We start from the raw sequence: 16,383 nt of genomic DNA, 5'->3' as shown, positions 1-16,383 counted from the left end.
GTAAGACAGAATTTTTTAATTTAGAGCTGATTTTTCCAACTTCTCGATAAGTTTTACCTAGCAGGTAGCATATTTTCGTCTCTTTTCAAATAAGTTCTAAAAAAAGAGACAAAGATATGCTACTTGTCAGGTAAAACTTACCAAGAGTTGGAACAACCGACCCTTAAAAAAACAATTACCAGCAACATCCATATATTTCTTAGCAGCTTCCACCAATAATCGATCAACTGTTAGAACTTCATCTGTTAAAAGCTTGCCATAATTAATTTTGTTTCCTTCAAGATATTTCATCAAGTCCACTTTGGGTTCCTCCTCATTTTGCTTGCATGGTCTAGCCTGGAACGAATATAATTAATAATACATAATAGAAAATATTCATGTAAAAATTTTTTTGTCTATTTGCAATTTTGATTTCTCTTTACAAAACCAATATGAATTTTTTTATAGTGCAAAAAATTAAAAATATTTTATTTAATTATATATAACAATATACAATTTATAAAACTTAAAAATAAATTCATAAAGATAATTCTATATAAAAGACAATGAATTAAAATGAAATAATCATCAAAGAATATTTAAATGTATTTATAAGATATACATATTATAAATAATTAAATATACAATAGTTATGTTTACAATACACTTATACAATATATACAAAAATTTTTTATATTAATATTTTGTAACTCAAAATAGGGTTATTGTCCATTTCCTTCAAAAATGTTCTTGACTATCACAGTTTTCAGTGGTTCAGTGTCTTCTGGTCTTAAGCTGCGGATCAGACTACATCTCACAATGCATCAAGTTGGGTGCATCTATTGATATACTTTCAAAAAGAAGAGATTTGCACATTCCTCTGGCAATGATGAGAGCAGCGGAGATACTTGTCAAGTGTGTAAGTTGTTTTATTCTCATCTTTCACGAGACAAAGAGCTCCCTTAATGGACTTGTGACCTTGAAGAGAAGCTAACTTGACGAGAAACACATCAGAAACAGCACGAGAACTTCAAACGTATCTTTGGCTCACATTTCTTCTTTTTCATTTTAGCCATTCTATTTTTTAGAAAAGTCTGAAAAAACCATATTTTTTTCTTTCACGTAATGGTTGGTATTCTACACAATTAATACACTTAAACTCTATTTCACCTTTTTTAATTTAATTATTATCCACATATATTTATAATAGCGCTAATACTTCATCCAACAATCTTCAGGTCCTTCTTCGGTTGTAGAATTGTGTAGAATCAACACTTATGCGTAACACACCATAGATAACGAGGTACAGAGACTCATCAAATGTATAATTTAATTTGGACTGTGTCAAAGAATGGCCACTTTATGTCGTAGGCAATTAATTATTTCGCAGGCGCCGAATGTTGCCGCTTGCCGTACTTTCACAGACTGTCACAAGGAGTATGAAATACAAGTGAATTAAATATATAATAAACTACACAAAGATCGTTAATAACTTATGTTTAAGTTAGAAAATTTTTTAGCCATCTTCACAATTAATGCAAATCTGTATATATGTTGTCAGTATTTATGTTCATGTAAATATATTGAGGATAAAATATATTTAAAATATATTTTATATATTTTATTTAATATATTAAATATATTTTAAATATATATAAGATATATATTACATATATTAAATATATTTTAAAATATATTTAATATATGTAATATATATCTTAGACCTATATTTATATGTATAAGATATATATTACATATATGTAATTATATATGTGTAATGTTATACATATATTTAAAATATATTTTAAATATATGTATAACATCACACATATATAATTGTTAAAAAATCTCATTTATACATTATACTCTACCTTTCTTGTAATCGGTGTTATGTTCTGCAATTTGTTGAGTAATTCTGAATCAGTCACTTCGATAGCTTCTTTCATGCAATCATCCGTCAAAGAAGTACTCGCAACTTTACGAAAAGATTTTCTTCGTTCCGACAATTTTTCATCGGTCTTATTGTCGCTTTTCTTTTCTTCTGGTTTATTCACACTCGGCTGATCATGATAAATAAGCGTGTTGCCAGCCAGCATATTTTTCAATTCAATAATCTTTTTGTTAATATTGGAGATGAGTTTATCACGAGCATAGTTGGCTGCAAACTGAAAAAAATAACAAAAATTAAATTATACTTTTTTAAAATATTTTGGTTTAAAAGAGTGACTTTAGAATTTTTATTTTTTTTTTTAGATACTGATAAAAACTATATTTCTAATTAAAAATTTTTTCATAATACAAAATTTGTTCCTAAGAATTATTATTTTAAAAAATCAATAAAAGTCGCTTATAAGAGAGAATATCCTCCTTCAATAAGCGTCGCTTATCTCCTTAGCACTCAGACAAGCATTAAAGGCTTTCGAGAAATTTAAAAGAAAAAACCTCAGGTAGTAAGCATATGTCATTTTGACGTCAAAATGACGTCAGTTTGTTATTTAGATAATATTACACTGATTGTATGTCAAAAATTGTTAACTTTCGAACCTTCATAACTCAAAAAGTACTTAATTAAAAAATACTTTATTATAGAGTTTTTGAAAGCTCTTAAGATATGCTACAAAATATGTAATGAAAAATAGGTGATTCCATATAAGAAATTGAAGGTGACTTTTACGTGACCTTCAAGCAAGGTCAAACTAACGGCACCATCTTATGTCTCCCTCGAAGCCAAAAAACTTTTGTTGAAAAATTTTCTTCTACAATCAAAAATAAAAAAGTTATTTGAGGTATGACATTAAAATGGGACACCTTCGAATCCTTAATGAATTTTTATTACATTCTTATATTTTATCCTCTTATTTATAAATATCTTATAATATTTCAAAAAATGCAATATTAAAATAATATTAAAAAATTATAAATCTAAGTGAAATTAATACCTCCCCACCATGGCCATCGAACACTGCAAACAAAGAAACTCCAGTATTATTTATGTCTTCATTCACCACAAAACGATCTTCCATCCGAGCTCTGTGTCCTTGCACAGCATATGCTGCAATATGATTTTGTTTTAATTCCCAACTAAGTTTTACCGCATTATCCACTGAATCATTAACTAAGAATTTCAGCTTGGACGCCTGCGTAAAGGGATATATAATATAGAAAAAGAAGAGAAAATATATACATATATATATATATATATACATAAGCAGTGAATAATATATTTATTTATTTATTGTAGTAAATAATATATTTTTATAATGCACATTTGGGGCATTATTTATAAAGTGATCCATTCAAATTTTCAAAGTTCTCCAATCACGCTAAAATTTATAGAAAGTGTAGTCCTATCAACAGTAAAATTATTTTTCAAGTTTATTTGGCCCACGTACTACGGGTTCTTTATTAACAGGAATTTGAATTTTTATCATTTGGGCCGTTACGTCCAACTTCAAACGTTGATAAATTTCAGAAAACTACTCCGATTTTAAAAAATAAAGTGTGATTTCGAAAAGTCTTTTTACATACTTTAATCCTGTAAAATTAGTTTTTTCTTTCAATAGCAATTTAGATAAGATTTTCAAAAAATAAAGTAAAAATCAATTTTTTTTCAAATTTAGACATCTTCGATTTTTTTCAAAAAAATCTTTAAAAAAGTATAAATCTTCCCCTTTAAAACGCTTCCAGGACCAAGATGGGCAGACTTTTAGTTTTCAAGATGTAATCCATTTTAGAACCAAGCGCGTCATTTACGATACAGTTCAGGCGCTGTTACTGCAGAAAGATATCTGGCCAGTTCTATTGCTTGTGGTCAGGCGTGGTGACTTCTCATATATTATATATATATATATATGTATGTATATATGTATATAAAAAAATTTTATATATGTATTTTATATTATATATATTTTATATATGTATATTAAAAAAATTTTTCATTAAACTGCAGTGTGTCAAACATATGCAATTTTAAAGAACAAATCATTATTTTTAGATGTAGCACCAAATGAGGAAGATAGAAAAATTTTTTATAATCACCGATAGCGCGTTAAAGTTAACATTTCGAGCTTTAAAATACTTTTTTAATCTTTTGTCTACGATGATTTTTCACCGAGTTACGACATAATCTCTAAAAAATATAGGATTTGCTTCAAAATCGTCTAAGTCAATCAAAAAAATCGTAGGAAACTTTTTAAAAAAGCGTCTTGTAGGAAAAATGTACTTTCTAAAACGTTAGTTGAATTTTTCGAAAGAAACTTTTTTTATCGAGTTTCAAGTTGTTAAAGATACATAATTTTAATAAACAAAACAGTATGTTCGTTTCTAAAGCATACAATAAGGAAGATTAACAAAATTTAAAAATACATCGACTGTGCGTTAAAGTTGAAACTTCGAGCTTTAAAACGGTTTTTTAATATTTGTCTTCCGATGATTTTTCGCCGAGTTTTAACAGTTTGAAAATGGCCTAATTTTTAAGGTTTAAAAAGTGTTCCCTATTTTTTTTACTAGTCTATATGTACATGTGTATATATATATATATATATATATATAGATATATATATATATATATATATATATATATATATATATATATATATGAGAAGTCATCACGCCTGGCCACAAGCAAAAGAACTGACCAGATATCTTTCTGTATTTGTAACAGCGCCCTACTATATCGTAAATGACGCGTTTGGTTCTACAATGGATTATATCTTAAAAGCTAAAAGCCTGCCCATCTTGGTCCTGGAAACGTTTTAAAGGGGAATATTTCTACTTCTTTAAAGATTTTTTTTTTTTTTAAGAAAATCAATGTCTAAATTTGAGAAAAAATTGATTTTTACTTTGTTTTTTGCAAATCTTATCTAAAATATTATTATTAAAAGAAAAAACTAATTTTACAGGATTAAAGTACGTAAAAAGACCTTTCGAAACCACACCTTACTTTTTAAAATCGAAGTAATTTTCTGAAATTTATCAACGTTTGAAATTGGACATAACGGCCCAAATGATGAAAATTCAAGTCCCTGTTAACAAAAAACCCGTAGGACATGGACCAAACAACTTGAGGAATAATTTTACTTTTGATAAGGCTACACTTTTTGCAAATTTCAGCGTGATTGGAAAACTTTGAAAATTTAGGTGAATCACTTCATAAATAATGCCCCATTTATATACCTTGGTGGTACGTCCCAGAGTGTATTGAATTTTTCCTAGAACTCCTTTAGCCCAGATATCCAAAGCTTGTATATAAAACAAAATTATTGCCAGAATTATACCACAAACAAGTACTTCTGGTTTCAAATAGATTCGCATATTTCTATAGAGGTAACTTAAAGGATTGCAAATTCCAGCATTTAATCCAGCGGGAATGCTCACAGCAAACTTGGACACAAGCTTCATATGTGATATATAAGTCTGTGAAAATGATAAACAACTTAGATTTTTTTAGTAGCTTAAATAAATAATTTAATATTGAAAAGAACCACACTTTTTCTTTTATAGAATAGATCTAAAAATTGATAATATAGATATATGTATTTGTTTATATAAATAAAATCTACTATATAATAAATAAATCTACTATATATATATATATATATATATATATATATATATATATATAGGATATTTCTTAAATAAACACAACTTTCTAAGATGTCTACAAACGTACTAGTAAAGATTTCAGTAAAATCGATCGTCGTTGTTTTTACATTAAATTAGAATATAAAAAGTGAAAGACGTATTTTTTTACGACGCGCACGTTCTTTTTTATTGCCCGATTTGTAGATGTTGCAACATGATGGCATGTTCAGGAAAATTTAAGTTATCTACCAGTGAGATTTTTTCAAATCGGTTCAGTAGGCTCTGAGATTACTCCAAACAATGGAACAAACTTTATCTTTTTATATGTATATATTAAAATATTAAATATTAAATATTATAGATAATAATCCTTAAAGTTCACCAGTAATAATTAATAAAAATCTTTCTTCAATGGTAAAAGTCGACCAAACTGGCAATCATTTATTATAAATAATTAGTTAAAATACAACGTTTCGGCTGTCATTGCAGCCCTTTTCAAGTAAATCTATAAAAAGTTACATAAAAATAATTATAATTTTAATACATTTCATCGCAACAAATAATTATAAATTCATATACAAAAATATGTTATATACCAAACGTAAATGCATAATAAATTAATACAGTAAATCAAATTCACTGCATACCACCGACAATATTCACCATTGTTTTAATAATAAACAATGTAGAATTGACAGAAGTAAGCAAGAAATAAATAGATGTTAACAGTTAGCAAGAACTTAGTCACTACGCGTTAAGAAAATTGAGACAAAACTAATGTGTCTTTCGCAATCTAAAACCTCATAACAAAGTCAAATAAAAATAAATAAGTAGGTAAAAATAAAGATAATTTAAATAGCGTCAAGAACACGATCATAAATCTCAATAAAATTCTCCGTATCTTTCTGTAAATTAATGCCTTTACTTTGTTTTTTTATATAAAACATTTCTGCAATTTCTCTTTTTCTTGTTTGTTTTTCTTGATGCAAGCTGCAAGATCATCGGAGAATCCCAACGGAACTCATGATCGTTGCAAGTCCGATGCAAACTAACGACTGAATGCAATGTAGTGTCTTTTTTTATATTATTTCTATGTTCTTTGATGCGCGTTTCTAAATGTCTCTTTGTCTATCCAATATACGTAGAATCACAATTCGCACATTCAATTTTATACACGACATCAGTTCTTTTTAAGTTGTCTATCCTATCTTTTCCTCTTTTTATCAGTGTCTAATTTTTTTGGAAGAGTTATTGTATATAATTGAAATTCGGCTAATTAAAATTAAGTACACTCGCGGAGCGAATATCAAATATCATATACGAGTATCATATGCGTGTATCAAATTTAAATAAAATATTTTTACACGTTTTCGAGACTTTCAAAATTTTCATTTTTTCACAATTTTGACACATTTTTTTTGAAAACGAAACAATTTAAGACATATAACATATGTTTATATGACCTCTTTTTCACAAAATAAGCCAAGGAATATCCCCTTCAATTTTTTGCACTTAGAAAACATCCTGTATATATATCATTTTATCAATTTTCATATTACTAATTTAAATCGAATAAAACTTTAATAATAATAATACATTTGATTTATTAAAGTATTATTTATATCAACATGTTTTTATTAAAAACATGTTGATACATCATCTCTTATTATTAGAGCCTATTTTAATTTAAAAAATAATTATTGACTTCTGTTATTCACATTTTGTTATTCACTGTCAATACTGGAAATCTATAGTTCACGTTAAATAATACAGTAAGAATCTGCGTATAAATAGAAAAAATATTAGAAATATGGAAATATATTAAATATTAAATATTCTACAAATATTAATAATATATGAGCATGAATATAAAAGAGAAAATGATTTCTTATATAAAATTATATTATTCATAAATAATTTAATTTTTATGAAATACACTAGTTTACAAAAAAACATTCTTAAAAGAGAACTTAAAAAATTAATTAATTAATTTTGAAGTTTAAAAGTATTTTCTATTTATCTTTGTAAAGACTACTGTAACCGAAAAAATGTTTTAAAACTTAAATACTTAAATAAATATCTTAACATTATTAATAAACGCTATTCTCAAATTAAAAATTTTCTTAAATTGTTTCTTAATTAAAAATAGAAAATTTTTTTCTAAAAGATTATTATTTCTGATTGATCATTTTGATATAACGAAAAGAAAGATCTGCATTTTAACTCTTGACCTCTCAAATAACAAACTGACATCATTAAACGATGTCGTCATTTTGACGTTTAATGACGTTTGCTACCTGGAATAAGTTGAAAATTATCTAAATTATCTCTTTGTAAATTCAGAAGGATTTCTGTGTCTATTTCTCTAAAATTTATATTTATTCTTTAATAAAAGTAAACTTACTAAACATTGAAAAATTAAATATGATAATAAAAATGTTCTAAAAATTAAATATGATCATAAAAATGGTGAGATTAGAGATTTTCTTAGCCTGTACTTGATTGGCAACGTCTAAATTCATATGTTTAAATTTGTAAGCTAAATATAACATATTTAACATAAATATTTTTAGTTACACGATTGCATAATATTTATATTTATATTTTATTTTTATTGTGAATTTAATAATCTTTTTAATTTTTAATTCTTAGTCTTAATATTTAATAAATATATATATTTCTAATTTTTTTTCTATTGTGTGCAACACCTAATTATAAATTTCCAATATTGACAATGAATAATGAAACGCAGCCTTGAAGCAACATAACCTTAAAAACAAATAATTTTAAACGCATAACTAAGATAATTAATAAAACAGAATTTAGAATAATTAAAATATAATTTTATTTTTTATAAAATTTTAGTTAAACTAAAAAAAACAACGTACTATGTAGCATAAAAATCGATAAAATTTTTAACTAAAAATATTTAAATTTTTTTTAAACTTATTTTTATGTAATATATTAGAGTTCTTCACCTGATATAAAATTAGATCTTCGAGCTCGTCGTCCATAATATTTTGATGAATTCTAAATGATTATTGTATTACTATGTTACCTCTATATCATGTATATCGAATACTTTGCACGATTTGCTTCCCCGTTTTGATATTGATATCAGAGCCGGATTAGTGATATAAAGGTCTATTCACATCGTCATAAGCAAGTCAGGGTTTGTGCACAATAAAGAGAAAATATTAGAAATAAAATTAAATTTTTAATATTAAGTATAAAAATGAGTTTTTATAAAAAATCAAATTATTTATTATTTAATAATTAATATTATATAATATTATTTAATAATTTTATTTTTTACAAAAACTTATTCCTAATAATATATATATAATTTTATATTAATATAAATATATATATAAATATATAAAATTATATAAATATATATTTTAGACAACTTTTTTTATTTCTAATTAAAAAAAATTTTTTTTAATCTTTCCAAATCATTCCAGATCATTTTTATTAATGATGCTATATATTTTCTTTTTAATTCATATTACAATAATCTTTATAAAAAAAACTAGAGAATACTTGTTAGACTTTCAAAATTAAATATTGTTTTTTTAATTTTCTCTTTTTTTTTTTTTTTTAATAAACTAGTTTTTGTAAATTATTTATTGAATAATATATATATTTCATAAGAAATATTTTTCTTCTTTTATATTTTCATGTTTATGTCGTTCTTCACTGTAATATATTAATATTTCTTATATGGACTTAATTTTCTTATATTTTAATTATATTTAAAATTATTAATCTTATATTTAACATATTCCTTTTATCTTTTCCACTTATTTGAGATTATAACCTTAAGCTATGGAAAAAACTGAATTCTACAAATTCCAGAATGAAGGATTTCTATGTCTTATATAAAAAGTTTTATTATAAACTCACATCCATTGCTTTAATTACAATCGATTAAAATATTTAATATTTTTTTGTAAATTAATTATTTATTACATACTTCTTTTGCTGATGCAAAAGAATCGAAGCTGATAATTCGAGATTTTCTCATCTTATTTTTGTTTTAATACATGCATACAGAATTTATAGAAATTTAGCTAGATAATTTTATCGATTATAGCATATATATTTTTATTGTTTGCAAAATTGTCCAAATTTAATCGATGTTAATGATTTAATGTATAAAGGCTTGAATATCAACCAATTATGCAAACATGTTACAAAATACTATTTTAGATATTTCATTAAAAAAGAAAGATATTTATATATACATGCAAATATGTACGTATAGCAAGAATTTTCATGTAATCACAAAGTTTCATAACAAAATAAACATACATTCGAAAGAAATAGATTCACTTAATATTCTATATGTGACATAATATATCAAGTAAAATATGTGCTTCCATCACAAACCAAAACTGCATAAATGAAAATTGTAACTTATTTCTTATATTTATACCTTATTTTTCTTGCCATAAAAACAATTCATATTTATCTACATGTTGCAATAAAACTTTATTTCTAATTGTCCTATGTCCCTTAAGTTTTAATCAATAGATGGTTTTGTCCGTCTACGATGATGATTTCGTGCTAGTGCATGAATAATCGTCACCAAGAAGTAACAAACCATTACTGTAACAAATTTATCGAACAGCCATGATATTGTAGTTGTTCCATCCTGCAAAAATATGTTTATTTATAGATTGGTCTCAACAACAAATATTGCTTATTAAGGTTCCTGGTTCCTTGTCTTTGATATCACAATCTAACATGAGGATCCAGAAACCATAATTTATTTAAAGCTGACTTACCATAGACGATTTAACATGTAGCTTTTGTTTCTGCTCAACAAAATATCTTTTTAATGGTTCTTGGAATTTTCTACCAACAAATGGTATGACCGCTAATAAGCTAATAAATTTATCTAAAAGTTCCTCATTGAACGTAATTATTACTGCTAATTGTTGTATATGCATTTTGATGACAGCTTTTCCTATCAATGTCGCACCAAAAAACGTCCAGAATGGAATGAGATAATGTCCACACGTCAAACCAGCCAAGTCAAACAGTGGATTAGGAATCTGTAAAAATTTTTCTTGTGACAAACGCAATATAAAAAAAATAAATCATATTACATGACTTTGGATTGGCAAATTGGACTGAATAAAGAATAAATCTTGTCAAAAATTAAACAAAAAATGGATACTCACCGATGCACAAGCTAATATGCCCCAGAACCCAGCCTTCTCGACAAAGTGCTTCATAGATAACTTGATACGCATTACAAGAGATACATTTTCCTCATTTTCAAACTCCTCCAAAGCTTCCAATTCTTTTAGATCTTGGTTTTTATTTTTACTGTTTTGTCCACTTATCCTTGCAGCTCTAGCCATAAAGTATGGCGGTAACTCGCCTAGTGCGGTACCAGCTCCCCATAACATGGCTTCCACACGTACTTTTTTCATAATATTTAAAATACCTACTGCCCACACTGGGTCAATTTTCGTTGGACACACTATTTGGTCAGGATATGGTGGTTCAGGAAAATTCAGAGCACCACATTCGTATGCTGCCATAGTGACAGCCGCTATATGTGGCCCTAAGTATAACACAAAGGTATGCAAACCCGTTCCAAGACCTACACTTGATAATACACCTAGCCCTACCCAATACAACCACCACAAAATCTTGGCCTCCCATAACTTGAAAATCTGGAAATAAAACAAAAAATTATTTTATAGCAAGATAAAATTTTTTACACATGCTTATACATTATACATATACATAATTTCATTTAAAATGTTACAAAATCTTTTCTTGGAAACTTAAAATGACAAAAAAATTCTCCTTTTGGTATTTCAGTTTTGACTAAAATCTACTAAATGATAAAGTATATTATATCTCAAAAATCACGATTTATATATATTTATATATATTTTATATATTTTATTATTTATTTTATAATTTTATATATTTTTTAACCTTAATTTAATTATAAATAAATTATAATTATGAGAAATAAAATTTCCATAGTTAACTACAACTTTTGTTTAGATACAAAAAAAAAACTGAAAAATTCAATTCTCTAAAAAAATTGGATTTTAATTTGTGAAGCTTAATTATGAAAGTATATTAAAAATATTAATAAAGGACACATATATTGAAGTTTGAGAAAAAAGGGAGATGATTAATAATGATCTCTCTTTTAATACTTCATTAAGTCTTCAAATGGATTAAAAAAAAATATACTTAAAAAAACATATCTAATAGTTCAACGTACCTCTTGTTGCGGGCCAGATAATCGGGCTGACAGAAGAAATAGTATTACAATGGAAATTATAGTAAATACAGTTCGTTTGTACAGCAATGTTTTCTTCACTAAAGTAAGTAGATTAATGAACACTTCGCTAAAGAAATAATGTAATGTAGTAATTGGATGTTGCCAGAGCGTTAAATGATCTGGATCCAGATTCTGGAGCAAAACATTATCTGGATGACTCGAACTGCGTTCCATCAGAGTGGATACGTCCTTTCTACCTTTCTGAGCACCATTGATAGGAGCTTGATCCTTTGGACGTTGAATGGCAGTAGAATTACCCAACATGATATTTCATAAACAATTATCTGTAAATAAAATTGAAAGTAAAAGATTAGAATATAATATAATATATTATAATACACATAAGTTACTGATTATTTTTCTTAAAATTATCAAATTTATATTACTTTTCAGCAAAGTAATCTAATGTAATCTAGTTAATAATCTAATTAATAGCAAATATATATATATATATATATATATATATATATAATATTTAAAATTACAAAATATATAAATTTTTTTAATATAAAACTAAGTGTAAATATTGCAATGCATTAAAAAATATTCAGATCTGTGTTTTATTAAAATCTAAACATATTGACTTATGATATTCACATAAAGCACATCATAAGGCTTTCTTTACAAATATTATAAACACTATCTTTTAATCTTATTCCACTACAAATACAAAAAATTATATATATAATAACCTGTAAGAAAGTTAATATTTAGTCTATTATTTCTTTCAATATAATTCATATAAATTCATTATTCTTTATCATAATTATTGCTGCTAGAATAAAATAAAAAGTTCATCAAATAACTAAAAATATAAAAAATAAAATTTTTTTATTAAATTTTGCTATAAATAATATTTTTTGATATCATGCATCAACCGTTAAGTGATATTGTTTACGACAAATATAAATGTATTAATAAAGTACTTACGACATCTTTTTATAATACTTAATTTAATACTTACTCCATAAGATAAAAATTACAAATAATATAAGCTTCTGCTAATGTATATACAAAATAAAAAATAAAACATTTGAATTAAAAAAATATCTAAATATTTCTCAATATAAATAAATCCTTATTTAGGTTATACGTTCTTTTCATAAATATGATAAATTATTCAAAATTAGTTTCTCTTTTTAAATGTATCAGTTAATATGCTAAAACAAAAGATTTATGTAAATTTCATCAATTAATATTCATATAACAAACAAATATTGCAAGACATTTAATACAAACAGCCTAAAATAGTTCAATACAAAATTTCATAACAATATATTAATGGAAAGAATATTTTAGCAGTAATTTTCTTCATTAAAATGTCTATGTATCCATGTATTTTTAATTTCCATTTTTATTTACCTACTACATATAAGTTATTTTGCTATGTTCATGCTAACCAAAAATCATAGATATAAAAAATCACACTTAGAAGTGCTCAAACTCAATATATATATATATATATATATATATTCTAATATTGTTAATTAACTATCTTTAATTAACTATAAAATAATTGTGCTAAATCGAAAAATATTTTTCAAAGAAATGTTTATAAGAAAAAAATTGGAGATGTAGGTGTCGAATTTTTTTAATTATGCTCCCAAAATTTCACCTGTTCTTTTTTTTGCAATTATTTTTTATCATGAAAGACGTATAACAAATATATTATTATATAAAAAGATATATTTTATATAAATGCATTACCTCTTCAATCTTAGTTCTATTTTAATTTTGATATATAGATATATCATGAAAGATGTAAAATTTTTTCCCTATATCATCGTGGCATAAACAATAATTTTTTTTACAAAATTCTGAAAAATTGTTATAACCTTTCCATACGCTGCTTGGTATCGTGGCACGATTAATTAAACTGTCAATTCACTCGTGACGTATCACTGCTTATCATGCACACATACACTTGTATATACATATTATATATATATGTATAATATGTATGTGTGTATGTATGTAAGTGTGTGTGTATGCGTGTGTGAAGATATATATATATAAAATACATATATGAGATATCTCTCTATATATATATGGAGATATCTCATATATATATATATATATATATATATATATATATATATATATAATAAATGTTTGTATATAGATATTTCGCGTGGAAATAATATTAAAATATATTATAAGAGAAATATATCCATTAGTCTTATTTTCAATACGAATTTCTGTTTATTTTTTTATTTTTTTATTTTTTTTTAAATAATATCACATTATCGTTAGTCTTCCTTTCTGTATTCATTTTTTCTTTTTTTTTTTTTTAAGCGGGGAGCACACACTCTTGCATAAGCGCATAGGCATATATGCATAAGAAATTCGATTGGTTGAATTTCTTATGCATACGTTTATAGACCAATCAAGATTCTCATGTTTACGCTTATGCGCCTATGCAAAAGTGTGTGCTTCCCGCTTTATTGCTAAAAACGCGGTCCGATATGCGCTACCAAATGCTCTGACCGCTACACTTCAAGTACCAAAACATACGGTCACGGTCCACAAACGCTATAGATGCTGCAGTTACTAAGCAATTGGACCACAGGGCACCAGGGAGTCGATTGTGTATCTCAAAACCTAGTGAAAATGACAAAAGTGAGCATTCACTTGATTGGCTAATTTTAACTATAGTGAAAACACGAAATATTTCACGTGAGATTATTCGACAAGAAATATTGTGTCAAATAATGTCAAAATGTGTCGAATATTCTACTGCATTATACGTTATGTAGAGTAGAGCGCGATTAAAATACGGTTAAAATTTAAACAATAAAAATTAAAATAGACATTATTGTTATATTGTTACGTTTTGTTATATTGTTACTTTTGTTTCTCTATGCCTAATTCCAAAAAAACACGGGTTTCTTGTTCTCCCCAAGTTTGATCTTTTTTTGATATTTTCACAAACTTTGGAATACGTAAAATTTCTAATTTTTAATACACCAGCGTTTACAGCACTACATGTGTATTTAATACACGTACTAATTTGATACGATACGCTTTCTTGAGGGTGCCGTTACATGAGGCGCAACTTGCGTTAAGCGTAACCTGCGGTAATTTACGCCGACCAATCACATCGTTTCATTTCAGTATCAACTTCTGTCTAGTTATTTTATGCTTTGTACGCTATTATCGTTACGCCGAATTCAATTTCTGGCGGAAGAAACGCTGATGCGTATTTGTAAAAAAAAACACAACTCCATTTGTGCGTTCTTCTGCCAAAGACTAAAGACAAAGAAGAAGTTAATTTTAATCCATCCATACCTATACATTAATAAGATGAACAAGAATAATCAAATAAGGATAAGTTAACAAAAATCTAATTTATTATATAAGCTTTAATAGCGTTCGATTAAAAACAGTCTACTGCTCACGACATGTGATACAAAATTTCAAGTTTAAATTGTATATTAGTAGGTCTTCGTACTTTTTGCATATGAAATCTGTTTTCTCTTTCTCTAATATTTAACATATATTGATTTCTTGTTTTACATGCATGAATTTTTGAGAATTTTTAGCAATATGAACATCATAATGCATTATTTTCTACATTGCATGTTTGAATCTTTTCAGCACAAATGCGGGTATTGTGGATGGCTGTTCCAATTTTCTACTAATTTTGTCGAGCATGAATGCTTCAAGCATTATGTGGAAGATAAGGATCGCATCGTTGTATATAAAAATTTTGTCGTGACAATATGTCATAACATATGTTTACTACATTTTTTACATATATTTTGTTGTATCATTTTATTGTATTATAGTAATTAAATATATTTATTTATTTAATAATCCAAGAGAATGCAAAGACTGCGGAAGGTTCTACAGATACTTTGGATGAACTCTTGATCGAAGCAGTGAGGGCTCTCGTCTTCTACATATTTCGTTTATCTTGTCACTTTGCCAGCCATTTTAAATATGCGCGTTTTACGGAACCCAAAACATCGGTTCCCCATGAAGTGTATTATTCGGGACGCGTAGGTTACGAAAACCAATCACAAGTCCTATTTAGCATTTCTGTTAAAGCATACAACGGAAACTCTAATCTACGATTGGTTGTATTAGTTACACGTTCCGCGCAATACGCCCTATGTGAATGCCGTCCTTCAGAATAGCGTAACCACTGCGTATCTTTTATTAAATTACTAGATTACATTAGAATACGCAGATTACGCTTAACGCAAGTTACGCCTCATGCTTGCTACTCCTGTTATAGATCTGGCCTTAGTTCTTTATATCCGCATTTATATTTTTAATTAGAATTTTTTTGATTTTATTATTTTAAAATAATTTAATTCTTATTTAATATTTATTTATATAATTTTTATATTTAATATTATAATTTATAATTTATAATTTATATTTAATATTTATTTATATAATTTATATTTATTTATATAATTTATATATTTAATATTTATTTATATAAATTATATTTTATATTTATTTATATAATTTATATTTAATATTTATTTATA

At 25.8% G+C, this 16,383-nt stretch overlaps 2 protein-coding genes across 3 annotated transcripts in view; both read right to left on the bottom strand.

The window, feature by feature from the left end:
• LOC114945506 (protein phosphatase 1L) overlaps positions 1-8,710 on the bottom strand; it is a 19,273-nt gene extending 10,563 nt beyond the window's left edge. The window contains exons 1-5 of the mRNA XM_085483165.1: positions 8,541-8,710; positions 5,155-5,394; positions 2,919-3,116; positions 1,851-2,144; positions 180-336 (exon numbers count right to left, since the gene is read on the bottom strand). Coding sequence (XP_085339291.1) covers positions 180-336; positions 1,851-2,144; positions 2,919-3,116; positions 5,155-5,394; positions 8,541-8,576 — 925 coding nt within the window. The 5' untranslated portion in view covers positions 8,577-8,710. The remainder of the gene's footprint in view (positions 1-179; positions 337-1,850; positions 2,145-2,918; positions 3,117-5,154; positions 5,395-8,540) is intronic.
• A 719-nt stretch (positions 8,711-9,429) lies between these two features.
• LOC114945488 (vacuole membrane protein 1) lies at positions 9,430-13,815 on the bottom strand. Of its 2 annotated transcripts, none has more exons than XM_029321741.2 (5): positions 13,589-13,815; positions 11,822-12,165; positions 10,752-11,252; positions 10,353-10,622; positions 9,430-10,219 (listed from the first exon to the last, which is right to left on the bottom strand). In XM_029321741.2, exons 2-5 carry the CDS (start codon positions 12,143-12,145, stop codon positions 10,088-10,090), a joined length of 1,227 nt encoding a protein of 408 aa, XP_029177574.1. In that variant the 5' UTR covers positions 12,146-12,165; positions 13,589-13,815; the 3' UTR covers positions 9,430-10,087. The 2 variants fall into 2 exon arrangements, with proteins under 2 accessions (XP_029177574.1, XP_029177578.1); XM_029321745.2 differs by having other exon boundaries at positions 13,717-13,815.
• Between the last annotated feature and the right edge of the window lie 2,568 nt (positions 13,816-16,383).

The sequence above is a fragment of the Nylanderia fulva genome, unplaced genomic scaffold, assembly GCF_048542155.1.
Source record: "Nylanderia fulva isolate GAGA-0341 unplaced genomic scaffold, ASM4854215v1 Scaffold231, whole genome shotgun sequence".
Taxonomy (NCBI): domain Eukaryota; kingdom Metazoa; phylum Arthropoda; class Insecta; order Hymenoptera; family Formicidae; genus Nylanderia; species Nylanderia fulva.
The sequence above is the reverse complement of the archived record's forward strand: the minus strand, read 5'-3'. Positions and strand labels throughout refer to the sequence as shown.

Excerpts from the sequence above, each read along its gene's own strand:
- LOC114945488 (XM_029321741.2), bottom strand. The coding sequence starts at position 12,145 with ATGTTGGGTAATTCTACTGCCATTCAACGTCCAAAGGATCAAGCTCCT. Across the intron at positions 11,253-11,821 it reads TATCTGGCCCGCAACAAGAG|ATTTTCAAGTTATGGGAGGC; the intron begins GTACGTTGAACT and ends TTTTATTTCCAG. Across the intron at positions 10,623-10,751 it reads GCATATTAGCTTGTGCATCG|ATTCCTAATCCACTGTTTGA; the intron begins GTGAGTATCCAT and ends AAATTTTTACAG.